Source organism: Herpailurus yagouaroundi, unplaced genomic scaffold, assembly GCF_014898765.1.
Source record: "Herpailurus yagouaroundi ecotype Mexico unplaced genomic scaffold, PumYag 142, whole genome shotgun sequence".
Taxonomy (NCBI): domain Eukaryota; kingdom Metazoa; phylum Chordata; class Mammalia; order Carnivora; family Felidae; genus Herpailurus; species Herpailurus yagouaroundi.
The window spans coordinates 59,397,936-59,417,241 of record NW_024412397.1 but is presented as its reverse complement, the minus strand read 5'-3'; the positions used below and the strand labels follow the sequence as shown (position 1 = coordinate 59,417,241).

General features: G+C 46.2%; 1 protein-coding gene across 12 annotated transcripts in view; it reads right to left on the bottom strand.

The window, feature by feature from the left end:
* Nucleotides 1-19,306, bottom strand: part of MTCL1 (microtubule crosslinking factor 1) — a 130,194-nt gene that overhangs the window by 13,756 nt on the left and 97,132 nt on the right. For 11 of the 12 annotated variants that reach the window (XR_005791743.1, XM_040479381.1, XM_040479389.1 and 8 more), the window contains 4 exons: nt 11,584-11,751; nt 7,094-7,348; nt 1,554-1,850; nt 39-70 (listed from right to left, as the gene is read on the bottom strand). Coding sequence is in view for 11 of the 12 variants with exons in the window: in XM_040479381.1 (XP_040335315.1) it covers nt 39-70; nt 1,554-1,850; nt 7,094-7,348; nt 11,584-11,751 (752 nt within the window). In the remaining variant the exon portion in view is untranslated. The remainder of the gene's footprint in view (nt 1-38; nt 71-1,553; nt 1,851-7,093; nt 7,349-11,583; nt 11,752-19,306) is intronic. The other variant, XM_040479387.1, reaches the window with a different exon arrangement.

Genomic DNA, 19,306 nt, shown 5'->3' with positions numbered 1-19,306 from the left:
CCAGTAGCCTAACTACTGTTTTCATCAAGCTTACTTACCTTTGAAGATTTCCCTTGTGATTTTCTTCTTCCTATAAAGAAGAAATAAGATCATCTGAATCAGTTAATACTGGCTGCCTAGGCACCTTCGATGTGCTAAATTTCGGTCGGGAGAGCCACTGCCCCCCAGCCCTTCGAGGTACGACAATAAAACCAGAACCCACAGGGTGATGAGGGATTGGAGCTCCTGCAGTCCAGGGAGGAGCCCGTGTGTGTGAGAAAAACTGGCTTTAAACTTCACCATGAAGGAAGTGGCTCTTCTGCGCTTCCTCAAAGGACTTCTAACTACGTAAATTTCAAAGCTGGCTTTTGTAATGACCTGAATACATCTGAATGTGTGTGTGTGTGTGTGTGTGTGTGTGTGTGTGTGTGTGTGAGAGAGAGAGAGAGAGAGAGAGAGAGAGAGAGAGGAGGAGGAGGGCGAAGGGAAGATCGGGCCCCAAGAGAGGAAGTTAGGAGACTGATGTCCCTTGGGCTAAGCCTCACTGTAGAAGTTGATGCAACCTCCTTAGGCGTGAGCACTTTCTTGATTGTGAGTGTGGCCATTCGGAATGAGAGGTGAACTTACAACGACTCCCACTTTGTACCCATCAATGTGGGGCCGCGGTCACTCTGGAGCTGGGACAGGGCAGGCTCCCGACCCTGGTCTGCTTTCTCTCTGCTGCGCGGCTGCACTGCGGGGGTTGCTGATAGATCAAACAGGGTGGCATATTGGTGATGTCATGCCACCTGGCTACATACCGCTGAGAAGGTACTTGACCTCACAGACACCTGACTCAAGTGTAACTGATCCACATTTCGACACTACTTGACGAGAACTCTTTGAAGTCTGTTAAGTGTTTGGGACAGGTTCAATGACAGGTACAGCAACTCTTAAACTGACCCACGCGTACTAATTCCTAAAATCAAACCCGGTTTTAAAACCTAGGTTTTGAAAAGGGGTAACCAGAAAAACCTGATGCTGCACTGGGGAAATTTCAGCCCAGTGCTTACCTCATAGATTTGCTGATCTAATTGACGCATGGCTTCTAAGTGTTGGATTTTTCTTCCCCTTTGCACAGAGCAAGAATTTATAGTATGTCATTGTTTAGTGACACTCACTAGTTCCCAATGCGAGTGCTTTCTTTAGAACAGATTTTACTGTTACCAGCAAGTTTAGAATCAGAAGGCTGGTATGATTTAAAGAGAGGCTGAAGACCTATAGTTCTCGGATTGAACTGTCTCCTCTTGAGTTTCACTGGACCTGCTCACGTGGGAGACCTTTCATTCACAGAGGACACAGTCCTGCACATTCAAACCCGAGACGCGGTGGCAGAGTGCACCTGACCACAGCACATGCTAGGAGCCTGGTGTCAGGATCACCAAGCCAAGCTCTTGGTATTGTGAACGTTTCCTGTGTACTCAACCCAGAGGCTGCGATGTGCAAAGCCCTGGAGACTGCAGATCCCACGGCCAGGTTTTCTGACAACCCCGGGGTCCTGCAGCAGTTAACCGGACCCCAAATCCCAAGCCGACCTGGGGGAGGCAGTTCCTGAACTCCCGCTGGGGCCCGCGGGCCGGAGGCTCCTCTGGCTCGTCATCCAGGGACAAGGCGTCCAAGTAGAGATTTTCCCGTGCTGAACACCTGTCCGATTCCTTCAGCTTGGACAGCGGCCGGTCTTCAAATGGGGTAGAGTCTGTGTCTGCGCAGGGCCACATCCCCAAGGGGCGGGGCATACGGGGGCTTCCCGGGTGGGCAAAGGGGCGGATGTTGCCTTCTTTTGGATCACAGAGGAAGCTGCCACTTCTCCGGGGGCTGTTTTCTTTCTGCAACTTGAGCGTTTTAAAAATGAAAGCAGTTAGCCTCACCTTTCCCTCTGTTGCTCTCCCTAAGACCACTGCTTCTCCCCAGTTTGGAATTACATTTGGGGCCACTGGAAAGACTATGAGAAGTATATGTTCTTAAAGGTCTGACCCTAATTCCAAAAGTAACACGACATTACAGATGCTTTTATTTAAAAAAAAAAAATCACAATTTTATCCGGACTGGAAAATCTGCATTAACTATACACACAAGCCAACTCCTTCTGACGAGAATCTATATATTCCTATGTGTAACTTGGAGTACTGGATATAACTTGGCGAACTGCTCACGGAAATTATACATTTATTTAAAACATTGAACACTGTTAAGTGACATATTTAGAACTCCCTTTATACCTTCAGAACTTAAGGCACACTCAATGGAAAACCATCAGTGGCAGCAAATTTCTGAGGGTGAATTTGATTTTCCTAACCAGCAGGTTTCCTAATTATAATACTGTCATTTAGGATGGGTCCCCTATGTCACCTAAGTGATCGAACTGGGTTGTAACCACTGGGTGTCAAAAGCAACTTCCACTTTGCTTGAGAGGGTTAAAGCTTAGCTATAAAGTCGATTAAAGATCGGATCTGACTGAAAACAAGAAAAATATGTCACATACTTTAGAGCCATACTTTTTTTTTGCCTGACTTGAGAAACTCGGGAACCCCCGGAGTTAGGGAGGTCTGAGTTGGAGCCATTGTCCTGTGCCTTGCTGGTTTCCTCAGCTCAGTGTCGTCATCTGTGAAACGGGGACAGCACGGCTTCCTGCCGTGGAGGGGCCACAAGAAAGGTGAGCCCACCAGGGGCCAGGCCCATTGGACAGCTCAATGCTTCTCATCAAGACAACCACCACTGACCTCGCTCGGGCCTGGGTGCACTGATACACGTCTTGCCTGTTTACGGCATTAGAACGAACAACCTGGAGCCATTTAGGAAGGAAGTCAATGTGAATTCACAGCGACAGGCAGAGAAATGGTGTGCAGAAATGGTGCTCACTCCCTGGAGAAGCCGTAACGGACGGCTCCCCCCGGACTCCCTGGAGCTTTCCTCACCGCCTTCCTTCCAAAACAGGTGCAGAAAGCGTAACTGAGGCCTGAGGATATTTCCACCCACGTGTCTCCACCGGGGTCTTTGCTGGGTGACCTGCTCACACGCTCTAGCACGTTGGCTGCTGTTCTGAACAAGAAAACTATCTGAAGGGCGAAAGTGACATTTGGATTTTCCGAAGAAGAAAGATTTCCAGTCCTCAAGTAGGGTGCCAGGAAGTTCCAAAACTCCCTTGGAAGCATTAATTTTTTTTTTTTTTTTTTTTAACAGCCCATTTCACCAGCTACACCTCTGGGTCCTCACTGAAGCCTTCATCCATGAGCAGGAGGTATGTGTGGCTTCTGCATCGTCAGGAACAAAGTCACGTGCAAGAAGGGGGACAAGGGGACTCTTCCTCATTTTTAGTAATTTCTGAGGCGGTGGATTATCTTCAGTTTCTGAGAAAGATGGAGATGCACGTAGCCAGAGCTTAAATGTCAAGAGTCTGAGGCCGGGTCACAGCTGAATTAGCGAACAAGCCAATCGCTCTGGGTTTCAGCTACGCCCCTGTGCTCTCAACCCCAAGACACAATTCTTCTCAGTTCTCTTAAAGATGCTAGCATTTTCTTTAAAAACAAAAAAAACCCCAAAACCCAAAAACAAACAAACAAAAAACCCAAAACCAACCAACCAACAAACAAACAAAACAACAAAAAAGGAAAGCTTTTTTTTTTTTATTCATCATCTAACGCATGTCAGCGCAATTGAGTTTCAACACGTGATCATCCCTAAGCTATTCTGGGTGAGAATTAAAACACAAGAATCACATTCGAAGCTGTAAATGTGCTCCGCGGGTGTGTGTGAAGGGGAGGAAAGAATGACTAAGGAGGAGAGCTCTGAACCAGCACATTTCTAACTCAGCAAAGTGGGAATTCAAAAATAAACCCAGGCGGCCAGAAGCAATGTATACTAAAGCTGGGAAGTGTTAGGTTTCCTAAAAATGAACTGGAATGGGTTTAGCGGGAGGTATCTGCTGTAAGATGCCTCTGGGGTGTTGTAATAGAATAATGGGTCCTTAAAAGGATCGGGTTTCCTAGGAGAGTCATTTCAAACCAGCCATCAGCACCTACTGTACTTAGAATCCTGCAGCAGGACAACTTTTAGTGCAAATAGAAAACGGAAAAGCTTTGCATTTCAAGTAATACAGGAAACAATAAACCTTCAAAGGTGTCACCTTACCCAAATGGTCAAAGGAAAAAAAGGTCACTTTGTGAGCAGGTTTCAAAAGAATGGCCTTTCAGGGTGTAGAAGCAGCTGATTTAAGGAAGTTACTGGAAGGAGAACGGAACGACACAGGGTCCTTCCTTTAGGTCTTTAGTACAGCGGCGGGTCCTATATCACCTGCGTGTTAACTGGGAACTTAATTCTAAGGAGAAATGTAGTGTGACTCCATAAAAGTTAACTATCACCCAGTCAAATCTGGACCGGGACAAGAGACGTTGATAAGATAGATGATATGTGTTATATGACCTTAACCACATTCCCACAGTCATCCATCATATAAAATGCCTCATGTGGCACAGAAATTATGTCGGAATTTAATGACACCGGACGAGTATGAAGCATGTGTTCTGAAAGTGGAAAATGGATTTAGTGTCACTTCCTTCACCAACTGTGTTAGGGTGATCACAGTCAAGGTTACGTGGCTCACCAAGTAGTCAAATGTCAAGAGCATACGTTATGAAGAATGTTCACTTCTATTTCTTGTTTATCTATGGAATGCAGGGCTAAAAATTCAATGAATGATAAACAAAACTTCCACGCATACACACACTTCAGCCACTTTCCTCTTTTACGGAGAACGCCTATAACTGCTTTATCTAATTTTCAGGATTGGGCACCAAGGTTTATAAAATTGTCTTTTAAAATGCTGACTATTTGTGGGAAAAGGCCAGATTTATTTTTGAAAGCCACAACCGCATATCTGAAGCATCATTCACTGGCAACAAATCCTCTTCTAAAAACAGCAGTGAGATCATTGTACAAAGCCGGTGGGAGCCACCACACAGATTTCAGGAACAGATGACTGCCTGGAACCCATGTGTCTTGCATCCATTACGTCCAGAGACGTTAACCTTGAGGACTGAAGTTCTGAGGCTGTCGGCTTGGTAGGTCTGCTGCGGTCCCGGCACGGAATACGGACATGAGTCAGAAATGGGGTTCAGCAAGCACATGCCCGCTTTTATCTTTCAAAATACAGTTTCTTAAAATGGGGCACCTGCACTTCTCTGGTCACGAACTCTTCAAAAGCTCAATATCATCAGATGTCTTACTATATTTTCCCTCACTAGGAATTCTTCCTTCCTCCAAGTAAAACCCTAACAGCTTGTTTAAATGATAGCCGGGGTGTGACTTCTAAAAAGCAGCAATGCCAAGACCAAGGGGCCCATAGCTCACAGCCAAAGGGGACCCCAGAGGGGCCATGGCAGGGATCGTGACGGCCTTACTGTGGTACAGGTGGGACACAGTGAGTGCTCCTGGAGGCAAGGCCAAGAGGGAACCTCTCTGATAACAAGGTGCCTGGAGTTACGGAGATCCTGGTTAGCTGAAGCTGGATGTGATAAATCAATGACCGTTTTGCAAGAATACATGCTATTTTTGCTCTTGCCATTTCCACCTAACAGCTGATCCATTCAGGAGAGCACAGGCACACAGGGGATTTAATGCAGAAGATTCTTCTCAATGATGCATTTCTAGGCCAAACAGGAAGTGGTCACCTTTCCTTTGATAGAATTTGGGGAATTTTGAAAGCAACCACATCAGATATCAGTATGGTGGCTCAGTTGTGTGCGTAATCAGATCTGGGAGGAACTGTTGCTTCTTTTTATCTGCACTGTGCTTTCTTCTCAACGCTTTTTTAAAATTTTAAAAAAAAATAGTTTTATTTATTTTTGAGATAGAGAGAGACAGGGTGCAAGTGGGGGAGGGACAGAGAGAGAGGGAGACACAGAATCCGTAGCAGGCTCCAGGCCCTGAGCTATCAGCACAGAGCCCAACGCGGGGGCTGAACCCACAAACCATGAGATAATGACCTGAGCCGAAGTCAGGTGCTCAACCGACTGAGCCACCAAGGTGCCCCTCTTCTCAACGCTTTCTGAGCCAAGGGCTCCTGGTTTGTTTGTTTGTTTTTTTTAGCTCGTTCACCTTCTCTCCCTCCTGGACACTATACAGAAACTAACCCTGGCCATTGCACCTGCATAACACAGGTACCACATCTTGGAATGATAGAGCACAGTTTTCAAAAGGCTCCCACATAAATGCCAGCAGTATGGGTATTTGTAATAGAGTAATGTTATTTTTCCTGAACTTGGTTTCCTATTGATTAATACGTTTCCTTGAGGCTTCATAAATTTATAAGTGTGCCTGGCTGGAATAAATAAAAAAAATACACATATGCTATGTAAAACTCCATCCAGGGAAGAATTCCAAGCCTTCATCAGTTTAATGAGAAAATTTAATTTGTGCATCACTCAGGCATGACCCCAACTATGCAAACCGTCCTAAGTCTGACGCAATGTAGACTTATTTTCTATTATCTGGAAGGTAGAAAAACAACTCCCCATCCCCCGCTGAATTCATCTGGGTGTTGGAATCATTTGTTTAGCTGAAGGCAATGAACTACCAGCTCCCTCTCCGACTACGGTCCTACCTAATCACAGCTCAGCAAGATCCACAGCAGGTGCAAACAGCCTGATTTCCAACTTAATTCAGCAATTTCTTTCCTAATGGACAGCAACTCCATTCAAGTTGGAGCAGTGACTGTGACCACATCTTTAGTGGCCAACTTCAAAGGTAGTTTGCATCTTGCAGGAATCACCTAATAAGACCTGAAATAACCTCATCTTTCAAGTTTAGTCTTTAACTTCTTTTAAAATGCCACTCACCCCCCCCAGCCCTGACCACAGACCTCCCACACGTATACACACAAGGAAGTTACCCACAGGGCCCAGTCTGGATCTCCCACACTAGAAATTCTGCTATTTTTTCCTCTTCCTTTGGAAGCCCGTGGAACATCCTGATGTAGTAAGGACCTCGCAATAGGCTGATCTATTTTTTTCCCCTAAGTGCTCCGATTTCCAGGTCACTTTAGTTGTCTGTACCCTCTTCCCTGTTCGCGCTCCCTTACCTGTTCTATTCTCCACAAGAGCTCCTTCTTCTGCCGCTCCCACTCCTGCCGGTCTCGGTCTAGACGGTCAAGAAGCTCCACCTTCTCCCGGTTCCAGTTCTTCTCGCTGTGATGGATCTGCCAACGCAGGTCCATAACCAGGCCGTGACTGTCGGCGAGGAGCTTCTGGTGCGTCTCCCTCTCCTTCTTGAAGGCCCCTTTGCTGTCAGCGGAAGAGCCTGGTTCTCCCAAGTTCTTCTCCGTCTTCTCTTCCAGCTGGGAAGGAGAAAAGACTTAGACCTTAATCCCTGGCCAGTCTTGTATTAACAGGTGAGGAACATCTCAGCACGTTTGCATATTGTCCCTGGAGACATGTTTCAGCCCAGATCTGACCAGTCTCATGGAAAAAACAATTTTCAGTTTTAAAGTCCTAGTTAGGAGCATTTGACAGAGTCACACGGAATGTAAAGCAGTGAGTCCGCTTAGCTTCCTCTCATCTGCTTCTCAGCTCCACTTACTGACTTGGTTACCACCCTATCTTGTCTTCCTTCTGCAGAGTTCCTGGAGGGCAGTACACGTCCCTAAGTCCTCAGCCCCTGTATGGACACTGGTGATGGAGTAGCAGTGGGACCTACCAGTTCACAATAAATATCCATTAAACAGCCATGAGATTAAATACCAAAACAAACAATCAAAGAAACTTCCATCTAGGGGCGCCTGGGTGGCTCGGTCGGTTGAACGTCCAGCTTCGGCTCGGGTAATGATCTTGCGGTTCGTGGGTTAGAGCCCCGCATCAGGCTCTGTGCTGAGAGCTTGGAGCCTGGAGCCTGTTTCGGATTCTGTGTCTCCCTCCCTCTCTGCCCCTCCCCCTGCTCGCACTATTTCACTCCCTCAAAATAAATGAACATTAAAAAACAAAAAACAAAAAACAAAAAAACAAACTTCCATCTAGACACATCATATTCTGACTGCTCAACACCAAACAGGAAACCTTGGAGGCAGGCAGAAAAACATACCACACCCAGAGGTACACAGACACGACTGACAGCTGACCTCTCCTCTGAAACTATTTGAGTCAGAGGATGATGGAACAACATCTTTGAAGGACTGAAGGGGGAATGGGTCAACCTCGACAGACTTCAGTGCTCAGCAACAGTATCTTTCAAAACTAAAGCAAAGATGATTTTTAAACAAATTAAAATAAAAGAAAATCATTGCCAGCAGACCTGTATTTCAAGAAATGATGGAGGAAGTTTTCAGGCAGAAGGATTACGATACTAAGAGACACTCTTACTTATACACACAAAAAATGAAGAACACTGGAAATGACAGAAGTACAAATAAAAACTCACGTTTCCCCTATTTAAAAACATTTTTAAATGTTTATTTTTGAGAGAGAGAGACACACAGAGAGAGAGAGCACGAGTGGAGGAAGGGCAGAAAGAGAGGGAGACAGAATCTGAAGCAGGCTCCATGCTGTCAGTGCAAAGCCCACGAACCGTGAGATCATGACCCAAGCCGAAGTTGGATGCTCAACCGACTGAGCCACCCAAGTGCTCCCAAACTCATGTTCCCCTTTTTAAAAACCTATTTATTTATTTATTTATTTATTTATTTATTTATTTTTGAGAGACAGAGAGAGAGAGAGACAGAGCACAAGTGGGGTAGGGGCAGAGAGAGAATGAGACACAGAATTCCAAGCAGGCTCCAGGCTCCGAACTGTCAGCACAGAGCCCGACGCGGGGCTTGAACTCACAAACTGTGAGATCATGACCTGAGCTGAAGTCGGACGCTTAACTGACTGAGCCACCCAGGCGCCCCTTAATTGCTTTAAAGTATTACTGAGTGCCTAAAGCAAAAACAGTTGCAACGTGATGTGTGTTTACAGACCGTGTAGAAGTAAACTGGGGCAACAACAGCGGAGGACAGGAGGAAGAAACTGGAAGTTTGCTGTTGCTGCAGAACATGATACATTTTAGCAAAAGATTAGTGAACATACAGATGCGTGTTTTCCCCATTCCGGTTCGGCAGACCCCGGATTTTATGGATGGAACCATGTTACTCTATTCAATTCTACTGGGCTTCTAATCCATCCTCCTCCTTGAAGTCAGGACAATCGTTGGCAGAGGTAAATCCAAAACGCTTTACTTCCGTGATACAGTCGGGATTTCTGTTTCAATCTTTTGCACATTCTTCCTCTCCCTCATAACCTGACTAGGTGCGGCTCCTCAGATGTACTATGCTCCTTTCTTTGTTGTGCCTTTTTTTGTCTGAAACATCCTTTCTCTCTTTTCCCATGTACCCACTCTTATTCATCTCCCAAGACTCATGCTAAGCAGCAGCACTTTCATGAACACCCCCTCCCTGAAACCTCAGGTTGAGGTATGGGCTCTGCATCCCCCTCCCCCCCCCACCCCGGCAGCACCGTGTATAGGCCTTGTGGGACACTTATCACACTATTACAAATTGCCGCCCTTGTCTGGCTCTCCCACTGCACTGACAGCCCCTTCAAGAAACATCTTATTTGATGGCATCTAGAACAAGGTCTGAGTTGGGAGTTAAGTGAAGGAATCACAGACTTGGGCATTGACACCACATGGCCTTCACGGAGAGAAAATACTTAACTTTTGATAGAATTCACTTGTTTTGCTTTTAAGCAGAAGAGAGTAAAGACGGGGGTGGGGGGTGATTATAAGTGAACCATCCTCGGCCTGCATTCACTGCTTCCTGGGCTGCAATTGTGTCAGAAACTTCTTCAACGATTTGGGCGGAAGATGAATCTTCACCTAGTGCCACCTTGCTTCTGGGTTTGAAGTCCTATTTTTATTTCTCAGTGTTATTGACTTTTCCCGAGGCTTTATGTGTAGCACACGTGTGGGTGGATGCCAGGTTTCTCTAAAACAAAGATGAAATATTTTGAAATCGGCTCATCTCAAAGATTAGGCCTCCTTTCTTTAGCTACACCTACACTTACATCTTTGAAAATATTTAGCTTTCTCCCCCACAAACATATTTTAAAATAGGCTTAAAGAGCATCCTTACTCATTTTTCCTCCACTGCGGACGCTCCAGGCTGTGCACGAAGATAAACAGAGCATCTAGTAAGAATCTCCTACCGGGCAAGTAGACAGGATTCATAACTGGGTCAGCAGCTCCGCCAGCCTGGCCTGGTGCTTTGGTTTTGCTATGCTTTGCTGCTTCCTCTGCAGAGAAGGCTGTGTCTCTGCTCTACCTAGGGCTATGAACCTGATAGCGATGCTCCCTTGGGCCAGCTGGCAATGCAGTTGAACTTGTGGGTACCAGGGAAGCTGTTTGCTTTTGACATGACAGGCCCTTTCATCTCTTATCAAGGCCATTTGGAAGATGTCTCCATTCTGGGAAAATTTCTTTGTCTTTCACGACTTGGCCAATTCATATAAAATTTTAATTAGTTTAAGATTTGCCTCAAAACAGGGCCTAGAAAGCAGGTTATCAAAGATGCACAGATTTACTCCCATGATGATCAAGGGGCTGGAAGAGATCTGGAGAAACCACCTGAGTGAGCAGACTCTGGGCAGGAGGTGACATTGCTTTTAAGGATTTCCAGGGAGAAAACACTTAAGAAAAGAACGTTTCTGGAGAAGTCTGACCTTAACAACCATGGCCCTGGTCTAAAATCTCCAAAGAGTCTCTGCTCTGTTGGGAGGGTGCAGGCAGGACCCTGTTCTCTCCACTCGAGCACTGAAGACTCCATGATCTGAGACCCGACACTTCCTCTGGGCCTCCATTTCCTCCAGGGGAGATAAGGACACGGAAACTGATCAGACCTCCAGGGCACGTAGTGGAAGGTCTACAAGCTCTTTTCAGTATTTGGAGAAATCTAAAGGAATGCACATGTTTTCCTTTTCCAGAGATAACTAAGCCACAATCTGCATTTTCTTTGTTCCTGTCTGAACTGTGTCAGCGTGTTCTGATCACCACTTCACGCTGGGCCATCCTTCGATGGGGCTAAGTACCGCCTCGTTCAGTGCAGAATGGGAAAATAAATGTTACTGGCCAAAGGCGTTCTGTGGAGACTGTGTTTCCTTCTCGGGAGAGGGACTGGGAAGGGGGACGAAGGTGTCTCGGAAAGGCTGGGAATTAAAAAAGAAAACTTTTTTTAATGTTTATTTTTGAGAGACAGAGAGAGACAGAGCGTGAGTGGGGAAGGGCAGCGAGAGCGGGAGACACAGAATGTGAAGCAGGCTCCAGGCTACCAGCTGTCAGCACAGAACCCACAAACTGCAAGATCATGACCTGAGTCGAAGTTGGACGCTTAACGGATTGAACCACCCAGGCGCCCCAAGGCTGGGAATTTTAAGGAGAGAGAGAGCGAAAAGAGCGAGCTGGCAGCTGTTCCAGGCTTTCACCTCGGAGTCGATGATCTCTTTGGACAAGGATCACCCTGGATCCGAGGTACTGTGCCTTCTCCCCACCTGGCCCAGACAACGGAGGCCCCACAGTTGGGGCAGGGGAGACCCCGCGGGCAGGTACCTGTTCCAGGCGGCACTTGAGCGCCGCCCACTGCACGTCCCAGGCGGCCTTGTCGCTGGCGTACTGCTGCTGCAGCCGCCGCCGCGCATGCTCGTCCTCCCGCAGCTCCGCGTGCAGGTCCTCCAGCAGGGTCTTGAGCGCACCAAACAGCTGCTGGTTTTCCACCACCTGCAGGGGGGAACATGGAGTCGGGTCTGCCAGTTCGTGCCAGGGTTTTCTTTAGGTCCGAAGAGGAGGGGAGCCTAGCATCAACGGGGTGCCGGGCTGTGTCCAAGGGGCTGTTGCGGTGGGTGTATGTAGAGCAGGTGCGAAGTCTGCACGGTTAGTGGGACGCAGCCAGGGGGTCTCCCTGCTGCCGGCTGTCAGGCTCCTGGGGCTAAGACTGCTAAGGGCCTGTCGGAATAGGAGGGAGGCTGGCACTCAGGCTGGTCCTCCAGGCCCAGAAGCAGAAGGGAGGAAGCTGCAGGAGGCCACGGGGAACCCGGAAGCCGGGGCTGCGAGGACGCTGCATGTGACTTCAGACGTCCAAAGCTGTGACTGGGGATGCAGCTCTAGCAAGATCTGAACACTCACCGACATATTCTGTCATTTTAATACCAGCCACTGAACCAGAAGGGAATAAAAAAAATAGGCTCTGTGTCTCTCATAAGCACAGCGTGGTCATACTGTGTGGCTCGTATGGATCCGTATGGCCATGTGGGGAAGGGCATGCTGAGCTTTCATAAACAAAGCCAAAAGTGAACGCTTAACTTGTTCGTGAAGGCTTCCTCATGGTCCTCTGAGATAGAATCACTGTGCCCCTCCTTTCTGCTGCACCAACAGCATGAATAACCATGGCACCTACTTGTTTTCTCGTGCCGCCCCTGATCACTCCACCGCCACGGTAAAGTACACGGGTGGCGGGTGGGAGACAAAACCTTACCCACTCCTGATTTCCAGTGTTTCACACAGTGCTCAGCCTGTGGGAAGTACGCAAACAGGTCTCATAAATGAAAATGGGATTTTTATCCCTAATCTGCTTACACCTAACTTAGAGATTTTATATTTTCTAAAATCCACCCTGCCCTTTGAAGGCACATTTCAAAACCATGCTGGCTATCTTAGTACATTTTGGCACGGACACTATACCAGAAAGGTTTGTCTAAGTGCATTAAATCCTGAATCAATTATGGTACCTGGATGATAAAAGCCCCATGAGCTCATCTCTTTCAGTTGGGCAGAAAACACTTAGTGCATCATGAGCTTCCAGACTGTCTCCGGGCCATCTTGTTTGGTGCATTTATGAGGCAGGTAGAATTAAAGCTCTCTCAGTTGTCTGGATGCAGACCGTCTTGACTTTGGGAACACAGGACCCCTTATTCTCAGAGCAAATCCCCCCTGCTTGATAAACCTCTCATGCCAAGGGCAGCAGGACACTCACTACTCCCAGCTCTCCTGCATCACGTGGAGAGTCCGTCGTGATTCTAAAACTAGTTAATCCCCGAAACACATGTGCACATAGATAAAAATGGTCAGCCACATTTGGGAAGAATTTAAGATACTTTGGCTGTATGTTTGGATTTAAATGAAGTTGAGTTAGAAAAGAGTAACTCCTGGGGTTCCTGGGTGGCTCAGTCGGTTATGTCTCTGACTTGGGCTCAGGTCATGATCTCGCGGGTTGTGAGTTCGAGCCCCACATCGGGCTCTGTGCTGACAGCTCGGAGCCTGGAGCCTTCTTTGGATTGTCTCCCTCTCTCTCTGCCCCTCCCCCGCTCTCTCTCTCTCTCTCACTCTCTCTGTCTCAAAAATAAAATAAAAACATTTAAAAAAAAGAAAAGAGAAACTCCTTAACATTAGCAAATTTATTACTGAAAACTCCCCAGTTCTCCCTGTAAGTTGTCTGAAGTTATATGTGGTAGACTTTCACTTGGGGAGAAAGGCCTATTTGTTACCATTTATTGCTCTTTCATTTTTCTCTCTTTGAACACCAGTTTTTACTTTAGTAGCCCTGAGACTGAAGCCATGAAGGGTACAGTTCAGTTAACATTTTCAAGATTCAGCAACTAGAGAACCTTCTAAAAATCCTACACATTCCTTCCAACCACCTGAATGTAAGAAAATTACCACTATACTCAGCGAGCTGCTCAGGGTATATGTACAACTATAATAAATAACTATAATAAGTCAACTTGACACCAAAAGTACTTAAAAATTATGTAAGCACAGGTGAGTGAGAAGAGGTATTGCAATTTTTTTTTTCCAGAAATACACACCCTTCTGAGTACAGAATTCATTTGAAAACATTTATTTATATTTTATAGTAGATTCGTTTGGGATTTCCATCTTTGGAATTTAAGTTTAAAAAATATATACATTACTACTTTTGGGCTCCTGGGTGGCTCAGTCAATTGAGTGTCTGACTCTTGATTTTAGCTCAGGTCATGATCCCAGGGTCATGGGATCGAGCTCCACATGGAACTCCACACTCAGAGTGGAGCCTGCTTGGGATTCTCTCTCTGTCTCTTTCTCGCTTTCCTTCTGCCCCTCTCCTCTACTCATGGCTTGCTCGCTCTCTCTCAAAAAAACCAACAATCACTACTTTTTAAGTCTAAGCATTTTAAGCATAACCTAATGGTAAGAGGTTTGATCCAGTCTGAGTAGTCATCTCATGCTCGTGGAAGAAAAAGCAGAAAACTATGTAATCAATCCTTGTATGTAATGGACAGCTCCCTACAAACCCCACTTTGTGAATGTAGCCAGCCTGTAGGGTTCTTAGCCCCGCACTAAATGCCTCTGACAACATTAGGACCGGAACTTTGTGGTCCTCGAAAGCAGGAGGTCACATTAATAGTCCTTTTGCAGACTGAAATTTTGGTTCCTCTAGAAATAAGTACTTGCTGCCATTAGCAAATATCAGATTAAATAAAATTAAGCCTTAATGTTTTCATGCACATTTGGGTCAGAGTGATCAACATAATGTGCTGTTATACCAGTATAATATTAATCATCATGGCAGGAGTTCAAAAATTGCTTTGGGATGAAGGTGGCCAAAGGGAGCAGGAGAGTCCACAGGATCAATGTCATTGATACTCGTTATTATAATCACCCAGGAGCAGCATGTGATATGGCAAGAAGCCAGACTAGCTCTCGGCCATTGGTGCACAACGCCAATGATTGATGTCCAAGAAAAAATTTCTGAAGACCCAGATGGGCCTGATGCTTATCAACTTTTCACAACAAAAACAAACAAAAACCCCAAGCCCCAAACCCAGTAATGAAGAGTAATTCTAATTGCTTTTAATGGGTCAGAGGGTGTGCTAAGATCAGGTATGCTGATCATTCACCTGCATGATGTTATTACCTGCTTCTTGCATCAGTGCTAGGTGCGTACCGTCACGTTCCCTGTTACAGAGGAGGAACCAGAACACGCAGCAGCTAAGGAACTGCCAGGCTCTCTCTGCTAGGAAGTGCAGAACACAGACTGCAATCCAGGTCTGTCCCACCCAAGGCTGGACAAACCGAGCCAAGATACTTAAATTCTGACATTATATTCTACCCAGGTTGTTGTTGTTGTTGTTGTTGTTTTGAAACGTTGCCTAAGAGAGCCACTTAATCTCTAGGAGCGATTGCCATCCTCCATACCAAAGGTAATAATATTAGTGAGCCATCCTGAAAGAATGCTTTAAAGTTACTTGTGTTACTTTTTCTCCCCGCAGTGGCCCTTGCTGGGCAAGGTTTTGGGTAAAAAGATGATCCTAATCAGGTTAAGAATGGAATCAAGATTCTCTGGTTTGTTTAGAGGTCTTTGGATGAGAGTCTTCCTGGATGCAGACTTTTCGGAAACTTCTGTGCCAGGGGCCCAATTATGCAACCTTTTAGCTTATATATCGGTTAAGCACAGGCCAATTTCAATGAAAAAGGCCAATTTTTCAATCTCTTCAAGATCAGCTTGTTGGCTTTCTTACAAAAAAGCAGGAATAAAATGCCTCCACCATTTCCTTTTCCTTAGGCTAAGGGCATTTGAGCCCTTCCAAGTTCATCTCTTTTGGGCAAGCCTTACCATAATTCCAAAATTGGGATCAGGAGCTGGACTGTGCTATAAAGTGTTAAACTTTATACCAGGTTCAAGGTTGGGCTTCAGCTAATTAAGGCTGCCACCCAAATATACAATAAGCATTAATGGAAAGCGAAGAGGAAGTTTCTGAGAAAGGTAACACACCAAGATATTTGTGATGCAATGCCAGCTATTTGATAAAATCGTTCCTGCGTAAGATTTCTAAGATATGTGTTTCATAATTCTGTGAAAGAGCTAAGCTACCATCAACCACTTTGCCTGTATCAGAGCCATTAATGCTGGAGATGAGTGTAATCTAACACTGGAACAGATACATTGTTCTGTTCTGTTGACCTGCTGCTAAGGGCCCACCCACAGAATGCCAGATGGCCTCCACTTCCTATTCATTTAGGCTAGTAGACATAGGCAGGGAGTTCTAGAATGCTGTGGTAGCTGCCCTTGACCCCCAACACAGGGAGGCATAGGTCCTATTTCATAATTACAAAGAGGGACACCTCATACACTATTCAATAAAGTAACCCCTCTACCGGCAAGAGTCCCAAGACAAGTCCTTTACTGTGCGATCAGACAGAAAGGATACACGTACACATCCAACAACATTTTACTATTAATAAGCCATTTGTCGTCCTTACTTCCATTGTTCCATTTGGATTATTTTTAAGATTCTTTTCTAAAACTACCATCCTCCCACAGATGAAAGAGAAGGCGTCACTGAAGACTGGCCACGAAAACATAATCTCTGATGGAGGGTTACAGAGATGAGAAATTCATGTTTGTACAAAAAAGTCGTTTGTCCTTTGGCTGAGAATATGCAGGTGATCCGGGCCACGTGGGCTCTGTGCTGCAGGTCACTGTAATTTTCAGAGAGGTTCCCAAGAATAAACGTGGGTTTGTGAAGGAATTGATGGACATGTATTCAGTAAGTTATAAACCCAGAGTTATCAGCCAAAGGCTTCAAAGAAACCGGGGCAGGTCTGATGAACATCAAGTGGCCAGATGGGAAGAAATCACTTAGCAGCGAGGTTTAGGGTTTGTTGCACACGTAGAAAAGTATGTCATAAACTGCTGACCATGGCTAACACTGGGGGGATGGGGACTGATTATAATTATAAGCTCTGGTCTGGTTCTTTTTTTTTTTTTTTTTTTTTTTTTTTTTACTCTTGAGAGAGAGCAAGCAAGTAGGGGGAGGGGCAGAGAGAGAGGGGGACAGAGGATCCGAAGCAGGCCCTGCACAGACAGCAGAGAGCCCAACATGGGGCTCGAACCCACGAACCATGAGATCATGACCTGAGCTGAAGGCAGATGTTTAACCGACGGAGCCACCCAGGCGCCCCTAGTCTGGATCTTTTTATAGAGTTGCTTATCTCCTAGGTGAGGTTATACAGTTGCAAAGTCCACAGAATAAACCATGGTACAACGTACAAAACTGAAAGGTAAACGTGATTTAGTCTCAAGAGGAGAGCTTCCTTATTAAAAAAAAAGGGGGGGGGCGCGTCTGGGTGGCTCAATTGGTGTGTGTCTGACTTCGGCTCAGGTCATGATCTTGCAGTTTGTGAGTTCAAGTCCTGCGTTGGGCTCTGTGCTGACAGCTTGAAGCCTGGAGCCTGCTTCAGATTCTGTGTCTCCCTCTCTCTCTGCCCCTCCCCTGCTTGTGCTCTCTCTCTCTATCTCAAAAATGAATAAATGTAAAAAAAAAAAAAAAAAGAGCAGATCACAGTCTGACATACAGGCCCTGTCTGGCACAGGTGCTCTTTCGGGCAGTTTCTGCATCTTGGGCGAAACAGAAAAGTGGGTACCCAGGTGAGTCGAAGTCTGGGAGGCCCAGGGAGCCAAAGGCACTGACTTTTACTTAGGATGGCTCTTGAAGGCCCTAGGCTCCAAATGAGTCCTGGACCAGTGAGTGATAAAGGTCCAGGGAAACAGATTCTACTTGGTCCTAAAGCTGGGTCCCAAGGGAGGCTCTTTAGTGACCAGCTGTCGTTGGAGACTAACATGAAACATAATTTCATCAGATCTTGCTCTGAGTTTTAAATCAGGTTCTCTATATTTATACTTAGATTTTTTTTTTAAGTTTGTTTATTTTGAGAGAGAGAGAGAGAGAGAGAGAGAGAGAGAGAGGCAAGGAAGGGCAGAGAGAGAGAATCCCAAGCAGGCTCTGCACTGTCAGCACATGAACTTGTGAACCGCAAGATCATGACCCGAGCCAAAATCAAGAGTCGGATGCTCAACCAACTGAGCTACCCAGACGCCCCTATACTTAGATGTTTTAATAAAGAATATTATGCCACATCCCTGGAAGAAAAAGTGACTTCTCTTTGAATAAATTAATCCAATTCACAGGCGATCACCTATTAGAACCACATAATTCTGGCACTGTTAATCCCCTTGCATTAAAAATCTTGATTTGGGGAATTACTAGTAGATGAAACCTTAGGTCTCGAAAGCTTAACATAGTGGCAAGCTTCCTGGAACTAGGTGAGAGCTATCCAATAAGCTCTTGCATGGTTTCCAGTTCTTCCGGAAGGCCAGGCGAGCTAAAAGTGCTTTCTGTTCTCGAGGACAATCGGGTTCCAGCCACTAGAGCACTAGTCGTGTGACTAAAGATCAGTTAACAGGGAACATTCACACAGCTGAGTATTTTCCAACATGATAATTAAAAACATTTTTTTTTAATTTTTTTTTTCAACATTTATTTTTGGGACAGAGAGAGACAGAGCATGAACAGGCGAGGGGCAGAGAGAGAGGGAGACACAGAATCGGAAACAGGCTCCAGGCTCTGAGCCATCAGCCCAGAGCCCGACGCGGGGCTCGAACTCACGGACCGTGAGATCGTGACCTGGTTGAAGTCGGACGCTTAACCGACTGCGCCACCCAGGCGCCCCTAAAAACATTTTTTTTAACGTGTATTTATTTTATTTTTGAGAGACAGACACAGAGTGCGAGAGGGAGATGGGCACAGAGAGAGGGAGACACAGAATCTGAAGCAGGCTCCAGGCTCTAAGCTGTCAGCACAGAGCCTGACACGGGGCTCAAACTCATGAACACTGAGATCACGACCCGAGCTGAAGTCAGCCGCTTAACCGACTGAGCCACCCAGGCGCCCCAACCTGGTAATTTTTTATGAACTATTCCCAAAGTTGACTCGATACATTTTACCTCTTTGGACATGATGCATTTTGCCATTTACTGCGTGCAACTGTGAGAATGTTCACTACGACCCAGAGCGAAGACCGAGGCCTGGGAAATTGCCTTCCTTGGGAATATAGCCTTGGGAAAGGAGTCAGGCCACGTTCCCCGTTCTGATTATCACCTTGGCAGGATCTCAGGGTTTCTGCAAAGGGCGCGGCTCTCTGAGACACGTGTTCTTTTTCTTGCAGGCAGGCTGTCCAGCTAATACCCATGCCGCGAAAGGGAGGCAGACCCGCTAACTGAGAATGTTCACTCCCAGGCAATCAGCTGTCGTACAGTAGAGCTCATTAATCTTCTGTCCTCGGATGGACGGCATTGTGCACTTAACTGCTATGGACAGACGGGTCCATTAAAGGCAGTCCTGATTCTGCCCGTCGGCACCCTACCCCGCAGGCCCCCCCCCCCCCCCCCCCCGTGTGCTTCTAGCGCAAACTGTACAAAGTGATTAGCTCTTGCAAGGGGAAGAGCTAGGAAATCAGC